Source organism: Grus americana, chromosome 19 (genome assembly GCF_028858705.1).
Source record: "Grus americana isolate bGruAme1 chromosome 19, bGruAme1.mat, whole genome shotgun sequence".
Taxonomy (NCBI): Eukaryota; Metazoa; Chordata; class Aves; order Gruiformes; family Gruidae; genus Grus; species Grus americana.
Window position 1 is genome coordinate 1,812,619 of NC_072870.1, and position 16,436 is coordinate 1,829,054.

The 16,436-nt window shown below is 45.6% G+C and overlaps 1 protein-coding gene across 7 annotated transcripts in view; it reads right to left on the reverse strand.

The window, feature by feature from the left end:
* Positions 1-16,436, reverse strand: part of AUTS2 (activator of transcription and developmental regulator AUTS2) — a 787,423-nt gene that overhangs the window by 68,890 nt on the left and 702,097 nt on the right. For all 7 annotated transcript variants that reach the window (XM_054847736.1, XM_054847735.1, XM_054847738.1 and 4 more), the window contains one exon: positions 5,854-5,902. In XM_054847736.1, coding sequence (XP_054703711.1) covers positions 5,854-5,902 — 49 coding nt within the window. The remainder of the gene's footprint in view (positions 1-5,853; positions 5,903-16,436) is intronic.

Sequence of the window (16,436 nt, forward strand, 5' to 3'; positions counted from 1 at the left end):
GATATGGGAGGTCTGCAGGATGCTCCATTTGTGAAATCTCACGCCAGACTCGAGCTTGGACTCCGCTAACTGCAGTGATGTCAAGTCAGGTTCTTTGTCATCAAAACACTCCCTTCCCAAGAATTTTTCCACCTTATTTTGAACTGATTATCACGATTTGTTATTTTACAGCACAATGCTGGTAAGTCTTTTTTGAGAAAATCAAATATAGTCTAATCTATAAAACAAATACTCTCTCCAGAAAAGATACAATTACGTGTTAGTAAATATTGCCGGTTTGCTCTCTGAGACTGGAATAGTCTGACTTTGCTAAAATCAACAGCCTTAAATGAACTCTTAGGGGAATACGATCACCAACTGACACCAAAGGCTACGTGATAGCAGTCCGAATGGGCGCGGATGCCCAGGACAACGCTTTCAACTGTCTCCCTCCGCTATTTTGGTCAAGAAAAGCCAGTGCCTACTGGTGCTTGCACCATGCTGGCTAGTTTATGGTTTTGTTTTCAATTACTAACTTAAAAATCATCAGTGAAGCCTTGGAAGACTGTAAGTTTTCCCGTAAGTGTTTTCTAAGATTGTAAATTTTAGGATTTAAGAATCTGAAAGGTTTCGGAAGAGGCTACCTTTGACTTTCCTCTGTCCCCCTGGGCGCACTGGGCACATCTCATCATCCAGCGACCTTTCCCTGCAGCTGCAGCACAGCTATGATTATGTCCCAGCACCGGGAACCCCACCTGACTGCCACGTACCAGCCAAAAAACCATCAGCATGTAAAAAAGGAGGGGGCACAGAAAGCGTACGGATGGAGAGGAGTGGTGTGCGCTCAGGAGATGCGGCCATAAGGGTCCATAAGCCTGTTATGGAACAAATTCCTTGCACAGATCAAACCTTCATGGCACAGAAATAACTGCCTTGCTCTGCTGTGTACCGGAACAAAGGACCATCTGAAGACATATATCGACTTTCTGTCTGCCCGACTTGGAAGTTAGAGTGAAGTGATGCACCAGTTCTTCTAATTTAACTCACAGATACAGGAAACCTGGGGTCCTCAAAACCGGAGGCTTCTTCCAGTGCTCAGTCCCTCAGTAATGAGACGCTGAATTTTCGCATGGAAAATATTGAAAAGCCATTTGAAACTCACAAAACACAGGGAAACAAGTGATCCAAAGCCACCAGGGAACTCTCCACCGGAAAGGCAAGGAGACGCCATCATCAGGGTATCACTTTGGGAGGGTGAGCCATTGTAACAACCACAAAAAAAGAAATCTGCAGAACTGCTCGTATGATTCAGCAGTCCCTGAGGTTTGCTGGCCGATGGGTGGGTTTCCTGCAGCGCTGGGATTGCTCCAGAGCCCTAACGGCAAGCTAGGAAGCAGCATTTCAATGAGGAGAAGAGGTAGCATGGACGGCCAACATACAGAGACAGCGGCCCCCCAAGAAATCAAGAGCAAAGCTGAGAAAATACACCAAGTGAGTGAGGATGTTGTATAGATTCCTACAGACCCTTGGAAAGGCAGGAGGTAGCAGCAGTCAGTTCTCCGGCATACTGGCCACGTTAATATTGCACACACGCTATCCACGCAGTAGCGGATCCACTTATATCCAACAGGAGATGCTGTGGGGATGGTTTACTTAGAGCAAGAGCACTTCTCCACAGCCACGGGTCTCCTGTGAATGGGATCAGCAGAGAAGTATTTGCCAACTTTAGCTCCTACTTGTTTACAGAAACAGATGTTGTAGAGGATCCTCAAGAAATGACTCACCACAGACAGACGAGGGGAGAAACAACAGTACGCCTGTTTTTCTAGGGAAGGATATTGCTGTAGAACCACCTAAAAAGCCAGGGCTTGATCTCACCGGTATTTCAGCCACTGGTGAGGACTAGTAACCCAGATGCCTTGATCTACCTCCAGCTGAGAGTATAAATATTTCCCTGACAGCTGGTGGTGCCAGGAAGCAGAAGGATTCATAAAGTTTACATGAACATCCTGTAAACAATTTGAACATAAAAAGCTGTAACAGCCCAATTGTGTTTCTGATCAAAGGCAAACTTCAATATACAGCACAAATGAAAACTTCATCACTTTGGGAATCATCTCTCCCTCCAGGAAAAGCTGTTTTCCAAGGGTACGTAGGAGGGAGTTAACATAAATGAAATACACAGTAGGAGGAGGAGCTGCCTGCTCTACGGCTTCAGATGTGTCTATTTAAATTATTAAGAGATAATGGAATTTAATTACGCTGGAAGGCCATGTTACAAAAATTCATGAACAAAATCTGTATTTTGGCCAGGATTAATGGTGCTAAGGTTGACGCTCTCAGAGAGTAAGGACAAGTTATGTTCTTTCAGAGACCTGACTATGAGCAGCAGTCCCAAACTGGAAGGCCCAGCCTGCAGGGAGGGAGGGGACAGACCGGGAGCTGCAGGCAGGTGATGCACTCCTCTTCCATCTCTTGTGCATCTCATTTATTTGGATGTTAACAGCTCCTTTTTCAAGCATTACTAAGCACCCTTGGGTGCTTACCTCCCAACACAGCCACCTGTATTTCCATGGGAATCATTTCCCTAGATAATTTTAGGCATTACAAGGTAAAGGGTTTCTGCCCAAGTGATGGAGAACAGGACTCCAGTTCACAACCAGGGACAACTCATTTCAGCGGCAGCTACAGTGATTCCTGCCCTAGGCACCAAGCCACGTCCCTCCCAAATTCCCAGCCCTGCTGTGGGCACGGCACAGGGCCAGGGACCTCTGGGAGTGGTGGCAGCACAGAGCTGATGTGGGAACCCCACGGCCCTCTCCAACACAGCATCGCTCGGCTATGACACGTATCCCAGCCATGAGGGGCCCCAACATCCACGTGCCACCCCCCAAAACTCACAGAACCCTTCTAGATTTAGGGATGCATCTCCCCGTTCAGCTCTAAGGGCAGCTAACTCCTGAATGGAAGCTGAGACACTTCTCCTCAAGGGGTTTACCACCTCTTCAAGGGACATTTGGGGGGGATTTCACTTTGCTCTAGGTATTTCAGTTATTAGTTTTTCTGAGAAAGGGACTGTTCAACATTACACATCCATACTAATCTATCACACCTTGAGCTTGATCTCATCTTCAACCTTGAAGTCCACGTCTAAATGACGGAAAGGGGACAAAATGTACATACAGCACCTAAAATGCTTCAGGATTTCTACCTGCTTTGTGAATACATTACTTCTCTAATTTCTGCTACCTCAGCTATAAATAACTCCGCAAAATAAAAGTGGTAGAAAAAAAAAGTACGTGAGAGACAGGTGTAGCTGCAGGACATGTGAAAGGAATGGCTCTGGACACAGAGGGATGTACACTTGTCAGTCTGCCGAGCCCTCCCAGCCTGGTCCATCAGCCAGGAGCTTTGAAGGTTTCAGCATGATTTACCCAATGCAAATCTGACCTTTCTTACGAGTGACTTTTATTGCTTTTGGCAAAAGCAGCCGCGGACAACACAGGGGGGGAAGAACTGGCTAGGAAGCAAACAGACTGAATTGCAGAGAGAGAACTTGAACTTGGAATATATCAAACTGACAGCGCCCGGGCAGTCGTCAGCCATCCCCAGGGCGGACACTTAGAGAAGGCAACAGCCTCCCAACCACTGCCGGCCCAGCAAGAGCCCCTGCACCTGGCTGCAAGCAATTATTGACATTATCTCCAAACAGGGGATCTTTTTTGAGGCTCTTTTCCTGATATTTAGCAGTTTGAATGCTAATCCCTTTAACAAAACTGTCCCCTATGCTTTTTCCGCCCTCTTTCCCCTTAATCTCTTTCTCCCAGCGGAAAAAAAAAAAAAAAAAATACCAGTCAGCCTAGTTTGGCCGCACCTGGATTTGCATTGATTCTTCCCTTGTCATTCATGTTACCAACAGGAATTAGCATATGGCTTTAAGGGGAAACTCAGGAGGAGAAAAGAAAGACGCCATTTTGATGGAAATAAGGGGCAAAGGAATAATCTACCATCAACTAAAAAGCTTATTTGTGTACGGTTTCCCAAGCAAAGCTTCGAAAAGCCCATGTTGATTTTAGGCTACACAAAGAAACCCTAATCCTTTCAAGGGAACTAAATCACCAAAGAAAAGTACCTCAGAAGAAAAGGCTCCCTGTCAAGCACGGGTATTCACAACCAAATAGATGCCACGAATCAAGCTCGGTAAGTAAACAAAAATAAGATTGTGGGAAATGTGTTTGATTCAAAAAAAAAAAAAAAAAGGAAAGGAAGAGGAAGAGGGGCCTACTCTTCATCAATCACACGGGGCAGGAGAGCCCTCACCCTGGTTACAGGCCTCAGCCAGGAATGCGGATTCAGCGCTGGGCTCCTCCTGGCCCTGGCCCGGCCCCAAGAAAGGGCTGCGCAAATGCCACAGCTTTTTACAGCGAATTAGCAAAATCAAGATGCAGTCACATGTAGTTTGGGGGCCTCGGGTCACTCCAAACACACAACTCTCCCTTTCTACTTGTCTGTGCCACCTATTCTCCGCCTATGGAGGGGCCGAGGGGGGAACCTGTAAATCCAATTAATCTGAAAGGACAGATAAGCTTGCCAAGTGAGATAACCTAGATAGACCACTGGCATAATCCATCCAGACTGTACTTCCAAAGGATGCTAATACACAAAAAACAGGAATATCGATCTGTAAGTATAATTCAATATGCAGCAAAAGACTTCAGAAGCAATGGCGTATCAGTACGGGAATCCCAAACGTAACAGGGTCACGTACTGTCCCCAGTTAAACCGCTACAGCTTCGTGGAATTAAAAGACACAGAAAATCACCAGCATGACCCACTGGAATACCTAACCCAAACCAGCTGAGAAGCACACAGGGCAAATACTGACCAGATCCACAACTGATCAACAAAACACACCTAAATTCCAGATGAATCAAATCTGTCTTTTCTAATGCAAACTGACTCAAATGTTCTGAAAAACCAGTAAGTTGAAATTCCCTGGTTTACAGCTAAAAGCACACCCTTTTACTAGGCAGTTATCAGGCACCGCCATAAAGAAGTAGGACAGTGGGGTGAAAACCAGGCGTGTTTTAAAGGCTTTGAATTATACTCACTGGCACAACTAATGCCTGGAGCTGCTCCCTCGACCCTCCTCACAAAAACACAAACCAAACCAAAATTAAGAAGTAAAAATAAAAAAATCCCCAAAGCCTACAGTCTCTCTCGTAATGCTGCTTCAGGACAAGCTCTGCACAGAAGCTCACTGGCACTGATTTAGGGTAAGTTTTCCCTTAATGTACTGTTATATCATTAGCCACTCTCTCTTTGGATTGCTGTTTGGAAGAAATTAATGGGATACTGAATATTTAAATGTGGCCCTCTATATCATTTATTAACTCTACAGAAAGCACACAGCACAGTAAGCCATGGTTTATGACTATTATCCTGTGAATACTAAACGTTGGCTGGTTATTACTGTCAGCGGTGCAAATTGGCTATTCATAATTCCACGTCTATCATGTAGCTGATGAGTAACAATCAAGTTAAAACATTTTGAAAACTCTTACAGTTATTTAAATGAGCTTAAATTAAAGCCATTTGTAAAATAAACTATTCCCTAATATTGTTATTTAAATTAATTCTGACCTGGCAGGCAATGCATTATTTAAAGCCTTTATTTTATATTGCTTAAGCAAAGCAATTACCAAGCATACAGAACATGTCTGAAACCCAGAGAAACATAAAAAGCACTAACAAGCTGATTGCGACATTTCTGCAAGACAAGTTACATTTCATCTCCCATTGAAATTGCCAAGAAAAGAAACGTGTGGGGGAAAAAAAAAAAAAAGATGTTTGTGATGTGAATTGCAGTCTTACCTTTATTTGTAACAGTGTTGAACAGTTTTTCAGAGCTGGCATCAGATGCCTGAAAGACCAATAAAAAAAAAATGTTACATTTTCTACAAGTGATAGATTTCAAAAGGCATGGCGGCATATTTATACACACACGCCTATGTATGTGTATTTTAAAGAAACAAATCAGGTGACAAAACCAAGAGAGCAGATGAAGCTGCAGCCTCCCAAGGAAACGTCCATAAGGTGGTGCTGTTTGGCTGTGCTTCACCGCCCTGCAGTGCAGATATTTATTTGGAAAGATTCTGTTTAATAAAGAAAGAAATGATTTTTTTTTTTTAATTCAACGTATTAGCTGCACAGAAACTGTATTTTTGTATTGTAATTATCCAATACATTCTCACATTGATTTTGCAATGGAGAAGACTCATTATTTTGGAGCAGACAGCCCAGTTTCACGAATTTGCAGAACTGCGGATTTCTTAATTAATTTTTAAAGTATTTTTGGACACCCCTGCTGTGTCAACTATTTGATTTTTACCATCTTTAAAGCTGGTAATGTAGGTGAGTAATTTCATAAATTGCTGTTACATACTCTTTGAAAAAGAAAGAACTTGTTAGTATTTAGCATTAGTACGTATTTCCACGTAAGATTTGCCTTCGTCAGAATAACTGGTTCTTGACACCATGCTCTGTATAAACTAATAACCCATTTTATTTTTCATCAAGCTACCTTTATCCGTAGGAGGTTTTTCCTCCTAATATTGTGTTAGTGCCTACTACTGCTGTTTGTAGGCTAATCTTTCTCCCTATTATTAAAAAGCCTTACTTAAGTTTCACACAAAAACGTTGAGCTCCCTTCTTTCAGAAACTACAATGGCAAGAAACCAGACGGGGGAAGGTAACACCGCAAATGTTAATTTTACAAACATCCTGAGCCCAAAAGCAGACGCATTAAGTTTATGCATCTGTGTACAGCTGTGTTTGAGCGCACACACATACATAATACACGCATACAGACATCTAAAGCTTCAACTTATACCGCCTACACATTCACAAAGGGCAGAGCTGTTCAATTTTTAACTGTATCTTGGATCCAGCCCCGCTGAGAGACAGTCTGCTTTTCGAAAATACGTCGAAGAAATGCGCTCAGTAACGAAATGCTGCAAACGGGGAAAATGCAACACTTGAGAAAAATTTTAGTCTTCTCCTAGAAACTGTATTCTCACTGGATTCAGGAAAAATAATTAAAAAACACTATTTGGAAAGCAGGCTGCAGTTTTTTTGTTAAAGGGAAGGAATTTCTGAATTCAAAACCAGATTAAAAAGACAAGCAACATATATTAGATACCTTGACTGCACTAAAAACTTAGGTGTGAAATTACCGATAAATAAGTAGATACAGTTCAGACTGCATAGCACAGTGTAGTTAATACACTGAAATAATTTGTTTGCCCTCAAGTTAACAACGTACAAGATTTCTACGATTAATTATTAAAAATAGCTATATTCTTTTTCAGACTTCTAGACAGATTTTACTAGATTACTCTTGGCTTATTTAAAAGCTGAGCTGGTGTATTTCTTCTCAATTAAATACCTTGTAAACACTGGATTTATTACCCAATGATGGATTTATTATTCAGTGACGACTTTCTCTAAATTAATGAAAATATGTGAATAATGCACAAATTGAAGAGATCAAGAAGGCCATGTGCTTTAAAGAGCAGTCTACTATTAGTCCAACAAATTAAGAGATGCTCAGTGCTTTCCTAACCTTGCCAGTCAGCCTGCTCTCTGATTAAAAATAATAACCTTTTCCAGTGAATTTCATCTGTTCTTGTCTTTTTACATGCACCTTCTCTCAGAAGCCAAAACTCTCTGAACCATTCTTTCTTTTTAGAAGGAAAATCCAATATTAAAACGCAAACAAACTTCTGACAGTTTGAGCTATTACTTTATTTTACTGTTTCAAAATGAAAGAGCACAGGGAAGCTCTAAGTTTCCTATTCGCTCTGTTTTTCCAAACACTAGAAAGAAGAAAACATTTTTTTAATTTTTTTTTTTTTTAAGAAGTTTGCTCTAATGCCAAGCATAACCCAAAAGATCATTTTTAAGCTATGGGTTTTCAGGTGAAATCTTTTTCTGTGCTATTGCATAAACCATGCAGAGACACTGTTGTGAAATCTGGAAGTGGCACTTCTCGGACCTAACACGGTACACAATACATCCTGCCTGAGAACCACTCGTGAGCAAACTGAGGGATGATTATCAGTACAATATGCAGTTAAAAAAAGGAATAATTTTACCAAGACAAAGCTTGTCTGAGAATGAATCTCATTTTGCATTACTGACCACACACTACTGAATGGAGCAGCAACTTGAAAAAACTCCATTGCCTGGGTTACCATAAAAATAACCCAAACCCATTTCACCAGCTTGAACCACGAGATGGAACTTCGACTGCCCGTTTCATTACTTCAAAAATTGGGTTTAGATATAAAACAGCAATTAGGGTGATATATAACTGACACAGCAGTGAATACAATCTCTGCCAGCACTGTATCAATTTCCACACAACTCTTATTTTTTCCGTAGTTAGGAGGTCACAGCATGCAACAACAGCAAAGGAACAAAAAGCCGAATGAATTTTAACCCCCCCCCCAAGAACTCAGCACTAACGCAGACGGGTAACATGCAATGCCTTTGCAGCGCTGACCTAAAATCTCCTCCGTATTGACAGGAATCTGTGCAGACAACAAAGTGCTCTTATTTCCGTGATGGGTGCTTTAAGGCAATGTGGTCAAACCTGGATGTTTGAAGCGCCGGAGAGGAGCCTGGCTATCCCCTTTACACGAGACAAGTCAAACTCTCTCTTCGTTCCCCTTTATCCTGATCATTTCCAGGTCTTACTTGAGCAGCTGATGGAAAGACACCGCTGGCAACGTTACATTTTGGGAAACCGCAGGGATGCGGCGCACGGTGCCCAGGCAGGGTCCGTATCCCCGAGCAGCGCTCTCGGGGTGAGGAGGCTCCCTCCCCCAGCTCCTGCACACACAGCGCGGAAAACAGAGCTGGGGCTGATTATAAACAGTTCCCTTCCTGGCACTTCGGCCGTTTTCCCTTATAAATCCCCTTGTTACCAAGCGCAGCTTAATCCTTTTCAACATGAAATGAAACAAGTCAGCAATCCCTGGGCTAGAAGAAAAAAAAAAAAAAAAAAAAGACCTAAAGAGTATTTTTCCCTCATCAAGGAATGTGCTGTCATTCAAGTGGATGTATGACTAAAATATTTCCTGTCCAGACAGCGCGGCTTGACTCATTCCTGGCACGGCCCCCGCCGGAGCACTTGCACCGCCACCGGCCCCGGCCGCCGCGCACCTGCCCGCGCCCCGCGGAGACAGCGCGGAGCCCCGCGGAGCGCCGCCGCCCCGGCCCGTCCCGGGGTGCCCGGGCTCAGCGGCCCGACTTCACCCCGCGGGTCCGGGCGGAGGCGGCCGCGGCTCTCGCCCCTCGCCCTGCCGCCGCTGCCCTCCGCCGCCGCGGGAGCCCCCAGCCGAGCCGAGCCGGCCCCCGCGCCCCCCCCGCCCCGCCGCCCGGCCCCGCGGGGCGAAGCGGGTTTACCTGCTCGCAGGGGGTTAAGCGCTGCTGCCAGCCCGGGGCTCATGGCGGTGCGGGAGGTGCGTGCGTGTGCGCGGCGGTAGCGCCGGGAAACTCCGATCCAGCGCGGCTCTCAAAGTCCTGCAGCCAAACCCCAACTAATCCTTTCGGGGACAACTCCGAGGGCCGGGCGCGCAGGCCGCCCGGCGGACATCCTTCCCGGGCAGCCGAGTCCCCCCCTCCCCTCTCCCCGCAAGATGGTTCCCTGGGAGGAGAGAGAAAGAGAGAGGGGTGTGCGTGTGTGCGAGCGGGCGTGGGGAGAGCGGCGGCCGCGGAAAGCTAATAAAGCAGCAGCAGGACAAAGAAAACCATGTGCGGCGGCGGCAGCGCCGAGCCAGGGGCAGCGGCTCCGCGGCGGCGGCAACTCCGGGTCCCGGGGCGGTGCGGCCCCTCCTGCCAACGCACCTCCCTCCGCGGGGTCCAGCGCCGGCGGGGCGCAGCTACAGCCGGCAGCGCGTCCCTTCCTTCGGGCGGCTTTTTAATTTGTCTTCTGCTTTTGTTTTTTGTTTTTTTTGAGGGGGTGATTTTTTGGGGTTTTTTTGGTTTTTTTTTTTTAAAAAGTCATGCCCGTCCTCTCCCGAGACAAAGCGGGCTCCCGCCGGGGCACCGTCCCTCCCGCCGTCCAGGGCTCGCCGTGGCCGCGCTCAGGTGAATTCCATCGGGGAGAGGCAGCGGCCCGGCCCCAAGCTCCTCCGGCCCCGCCGAAACAACCTCTCAAGCCTGTAATTCCCGGGGAGGAGGGGGGGCGGTCGCTCCGCTTTCCTCCGCGCTGCTCCGCCCGGCCCAGCTGTGGGCTGCCTGCCGGACCCCTCGCCGCCGCCCGGGCGCTCCGCTCCGCACTGCGCGGCGCTCCGAGAGGCGCTTCCCACCGGCCGCCCCGCCAGCTCCGCCCCCTCCCCGCCCGCCCCGCCCCGCGCCGCGGCTCCGCGCTCCGCCGGCGGCCGCTGTCCCCGCGGGGGGGTGGGGGGAGCGTCCGCGGGAGGCGCGTTCCCCGTGCCAAGGCTCGGCCGAACCCTGCGGGGGGTGCGCGGAGCTTCCGCCCGCGGCGGCGGGGCCGTTCCTCGGGTTGGGGGCAGGGACACACACACACACACACACCCCCGTTCGCGGCCGCGGAGCTGGACGGTCTCCCCTGCCCCGGCGATCACGGCACACGAGCATCAGTCGCTAAAGCTCCGCGGGAGGAACCACGATCGACAATACCATATTGCATTTAGCAATATTTTTTTTTCCCAACAGAAACTTAATTATTTTTTTTTTATAAAACTGGAAAAAAAAAATTGTCCCCAACGTCAGACAGGGTGGCCTGCACGGAGACCTGCCGCTGCTCGCCAAGTTGTTGTACGTCCCCGAGACACGGGGCGCTCTGAGGGTGTGCAGGTGGGGCCGGGGCTCCTCAGCCTGCAGACACTCGCTCGACTCTACTTCTAGCACCAAATGTTATTGTCAACGGGCAAGGGATTTCTTAGTCACTGTAGGTTTTTCTTAAGCGCCGCACACCATTAGTAATAGCCACTGCAGAAAATAAATGCACAGATACATTATTATATAAATGATTATTCACTGAAGCACAGCAGTCGGAGCCAAATGATGTCTCCTATAAACCGAGCTGCTGTGAAGATGAGGCAGTTATGCTCGCTGGCACAGTATCTCCATACGACGAGATGGTTTCTGGGAGATGGATAGGTGCTAAGATAGGTCTTACGGGCTCACGAGGCCTTGCCCAGGGAGTCCTTTCAAGATTTCAAATCCTAAAATTGGTTTCAAACCAATACTGGGCTAGGAGTGCTAATGGAATTAAACTCCAGTTGGCTCCACTTGGATTTGAGCTAAATCCTCAGAAACAGGGTTGACGAACCCTCCTCACCTCAACCGCTGCGGCAGAGCTCAGCCCGGAGGAGGTGACCGTCCTAAGGGAAAGACAGGAACTATCTACACCAGCCAGAAATCAAACGGCTGCGGGTGCGTGGTCGGCCTCACCTCAGCCAGGAGAAGCCTTACACACCCGAAATCCCAGGAGAGCTTGGAAAGATGCGCTCGTGTCCTGGCCCAGCTCCACGCTCACGGCAGGGACGGGGCATGGATGACGTGCGATGAAGAGGGACTGTCCTTCTCCCAGCCCCTGGGTGCCGAGGTGGGTGCGTGGCTCTGAGCCGTCCCCCAGCAGCAGCAGTGACCTGCCACGCACCGGCCGCTGCAGTGGCTCCAGAGGCCCTACCCGCAGCACAGGCTACGGCCTGAGAGGGGAAGGAGGCAAAGCACGGTCAGAACTGTTTACACAAGTTAGAAGTGCTATGCTTAAGGAAAAACTCCTAGGGAAACCTTCCTACCAATTACCGACATAGAACTACAGGATTTTATGCAAATGTTTCTCATGCTTCCTCATTCCATCACTGTACGATCCATTTAAGAACAGTTCTCCTCCTCAGCGTTACGTGGTGGCTTTTCCAGAATTCTTATTTGAGGTACAGCTGCACTGACTGCAATGGCGTCCACTGGGACAAGTACGCGGGAAGATGCACAACAGAAATGACAACAATAAGCAGGAGACAAACGCATCCGCAACAGCTCCCAATTCAGACCGTGGCTGCAAACACTACAGTGCTTTCACTGCGTGTCTCATCAGGAGTGGGAGCACTTTGGTAAAACTGTGACAAATCATCTTCATCAGAAAATTAAAGAATTGTGGCCAACTTCAGCTCCTGGCTATAGCAATGGAAATCAGAGTCCTTCAAAGCTGTCCACCTTAGCAAGGTTAGCCCTAGATTTCTACAACGTATGTGAGCCTAGACTTTGTTAAAATTTCACAGGTTTTTGCATCTCCTAATAAATACATGTTGCAAAGATAATCTTGTCCTGTCAGGGAGGTGGTTTCCATCTCCTCCTCTAGAAACCCAACAGAGATGGCTTCACGTCTGGTTTCTGGAATAAACAGTGGAGAGTGGCCAAAAGCCATCACAGTCAATCAGCTACTTCACGAGCTCAGCAAAGGAAATGGATGGCTTGAGTGCAGTTTTCAGTCTCCTCCAAAAATTAATAAAGGCATTAAACCAGCAGAGTGTTCTCTGCACAACCGGAGGAGTCGGGGACTGCACGGACGGCGAGACTGTACCTGGACCAGGAATTAAATGCTCAATATTAAGGTGCGGCAGCTCATATATTCTATGAGCACTTTGGTCAAGACTTTCCACATCTTGACATGGTAAGAACTGGTCTAATTAAAGCCTAGACTCCTCACAAGACTTTAATTTGATAAATTTAGCCTGGATTAAACTACAGGCTTGTCTGTACTGGATTTTTCAAATGTTAACCACATGCCACACCTGAAATCTCAGCATACACAAAATCAGAACTGCATTTACCTACTCATCTCCCTAGGGCTGTTAAGGTTTATTGGCAGGGCTGTGGGCCTCATTATGTTCATTATTCGTGCCTTAAAGATAAGTAGAGGACCTCTGTTTTCCTGCTAGAACATTATACATGCACGAAATGTGTTTTGCAATTCTGCATGAGAAGTTTGGAGTTTAGGAATTCACCCAAAGCCAAATTAAATCAAAGGAAAAAAAAAAAACAACAACAAAACACCTCACCATCTCCTAATGATTTCAATGGCCTTTGGATCACGTTTCCCCTCTCTTGACAGCAATACTTTCTGTGTTTTAGGTTATGCCTGGATAGGTTTTTGAAACCTTCTGCCTCTTATCTATGTGGGACCTTGCCAGAGTTTTTTTATCTGTCTGTGGTCTCTGTCAGCGTCGACATTTGTTTCTGCCACAACAGCCAAATGAAGTGCATTGAACTTGAATCAAAAGTGATTGCAAGATCTTTCAGTCTCCGAAAGAGGCTTTCAGATCCAACTATTTTATAAAAATGACCTAAAGCTGCCTAGATGGCAGGCAGAGAAGCAGACATTTGTTTCCAAGTCGTAGAGTAATTCCAAAGAAGAATTACCCATCTCTGGCACAAGGAGCAAATGAATATTGAAATTACAGCAGATTATATTGGATTAAATTATTTATGGCAAACCTCACCTCACCTGGAAGGTTCTGCAGCTTTTTCCTGGCAACATGAAAACTGGATATTCCAATTCTTTGGTATTCTGTGAAAGACTGGAAACATTTATGTTTCCAGTAAATTGCTAATCTTTCCAGAAGACACAATGGTGTCTGAGTTCGGAGCGTGATTATGATGCCTTATAAAGTCCTCCATGCTGCTTTGAAAACATACATAATTTTGTTCCTTACTGGATAGGAGATGCAGGTTCTTTTCCCCAAGAAAAGAATTTATGGAGCTATCAGCGGAGTTTTATGACTTTGAACAGCAAGCTACGGCATAACGTCCTGACCAGAAAGTACTTAAACTCTAATGCTTTAAAGAGGTTCAAGCAAAGGACCTGTTCCTGAGACTGACCTAAAGGACGACTAAATCACCGCTGGTTTAGCCGTAAAAAGGTAGCAACAGATGTCAGTAATAAGTAAATTGTGGCGAGGCCGGGTCGTGCCAGGAGCACCGCGTGTGTGCAGCATCGGCCCCGAGGGCGAGCGCCTGGCGCAGCCGGGGGGCTCCTGGCAGCAGATGAAAGCGATGCTTTCCCTTCTCGCGGAGACAGAGCCCTCCTGTGCCTTCTGCTAAAGCGAGGCAGGGGAAAAGGGGATGCGAAAAGTGAATGCACCTTACAGAAGTAAGCGGAACTACTGGACTATATAACATCACTGGGTACGTTCTCAACGTAAGTAAAGCTTTTCATTTGACAAAGCAGAAAACTTTTGTGAGAGTGTATTAATGACAGTGCAACTTTTTTTATTATTTTTATTTTTCTGCAGCATTTGCAAAACTAAAACACTTTGTAATCCCTTCTTTTATGCAGAACAGATTGCAGTTTTAAGCAGAGGCTCATAAACTGCAGGTTCAAAGAAACCTGAAACTGAATTAGCATAAAAGCTGGAATTCTCATTTAGAGGAACAGCAAGGCAACCGCTCTGCAGGCAGTTTTATGATTTTGGTTTCAAATGGAAGCAAAGATAAAAAGTGGGGCTCAGGGAACAATAGGGCTGCTCTCTCTTCCCTGTCCTTATGGGCCTGGTCCTATAAAATACTAAGTGGTCTCCACTGCTTCCGAGGACAGAATTTAGCCTGGTTTTGCACACCTGGAGGAGGGTTGATAGTTTTCTGAACCCATTCGCTGCACCGAAGAGAAATCTTCACTGTCCTACAAGTGTGAAGCCATTTCTCCCCCAAGCTTCTCCAAATAGCGTGAAATCTTTGAGGTGAACACCACAGTCATCTTTCCTTCCCTCTGCCAACCATGAAGAGCGAGAATGCCCAAACCGACTCCTGGCTATAACTTTTCAATCAGAAAATACATGTATTTTATCTCTTCTTCTGTGTACCTTCCTGTGGTTTGAATTCTGAGTTACTAAATTTATGATGGAACATGGGTTAGTTGGATTTAGCTCCTAGGGACCTTGCTGGGCTCTTGAGCTGCTACCTACACTACAGTCTGAGAACATTTGTGAGGTCCTATCACTGACTGAGAAGATAAAATAGAAATTCTTCCCCATCCACTAGCACTCCTGTGAGTACACTTCATAAATGCACCACTTTTAAGCTGTGGCCATTATCTTCCCCTAATTTCTGCCTGCTAGCAGGTTCTGCAGCTGAAGAAGTATTTCAAATTAATTTGTCTGTCAATATCTGGGTACTGAATCAACTAATGAGAGAGAAATATTTTTCATTCTCCTCTTCTCAGTCAGAAGAGGAGACTTTCTTATCACTGAATAAAGCATCCATTATTGCGTGCTGTAATCCCATTCTGTCTTTCAGGTCATTTTTAGCCCAGAAAATGCTGAATCAGCACCATAAACCAATCAAGTAATTTCTTTCATTTTCTAACATTCAAGCAAAATAATGAAAATCACATCTCATTTGATGAGGAGAATATACGACAGGAATCTCTTCTTCCAAGGATAATTATAAAAGAGGTATACCAAGTAAAGAAATACTATTGCAAAAACATGTAGCTAATGTTGGGTCTCTTCTGCTGAATAGATAAATTCCATTTTTGACTGTCATCTCATATTTAGATAGTACATTATGAACAATAAATCTGCACGTTTAGCCAGCTTCTAAACTGTGCAAAGACATTAACTTGGCAAAAGAATGACCATTACTTTGATGAATGAAACATTCACCTAAAATATTCATGTACAATATGATAATATCCAATTGATAACCAAAAAGAACCCCCCACCTCACTGCAGATTTAAATAATACGAGAGAAACTGAATAACATACATAAGAGGAGTTATTACGGCACTGTTAGGAGAACCAACAAATGAAAAAAAAAAAAATAGCTTGATAAATATTTTCCATAACAAAACACAATTGGTTTCAGTGGGATACAGCTCTGTTTCTCATTAGTTATCCTTCACTTGTCAGACAAGTTCCATATTTCACTGAAACCCGCTGAGTATTCTTTATAGTTTGCTGGGGAAAGTGGCTATACATTTAGCACATTCCCTTTATGCTGTGTGTTTTCACAGGTCTTTCTTTAAAACACACTGTACATGCTTTTGCTTCTTTCCCTTAGGATAGTGGGTTTCGACATCCAAGAAGAGTTTAAAAGCAGGTAACAAGTCATCACTTTTGAAGCTGCAGAGCAACTGAAGAGGTGCAATAGCCCCAGCAGCCATTATCAGTGCCTGCCAGGGTGCCACAGTATCAAGCTATATGATAAAGCACTCAGCTGACACCAGAAAAATAATCATTCTCTCTCTCCTGCACCACCCCCTTTTTCACAAGGAGGCTTTTTACACTCATTAAATGCAACCTTATCTCTGAAAGACTGCAATCCTCAGCAAATGACAAGTGTGCCTAATCTCATTTTCTGACAAGCGATTCTGACAGCACCTTCCTTTTGATTTCTAAGACACGTAGCTAGACATATATTA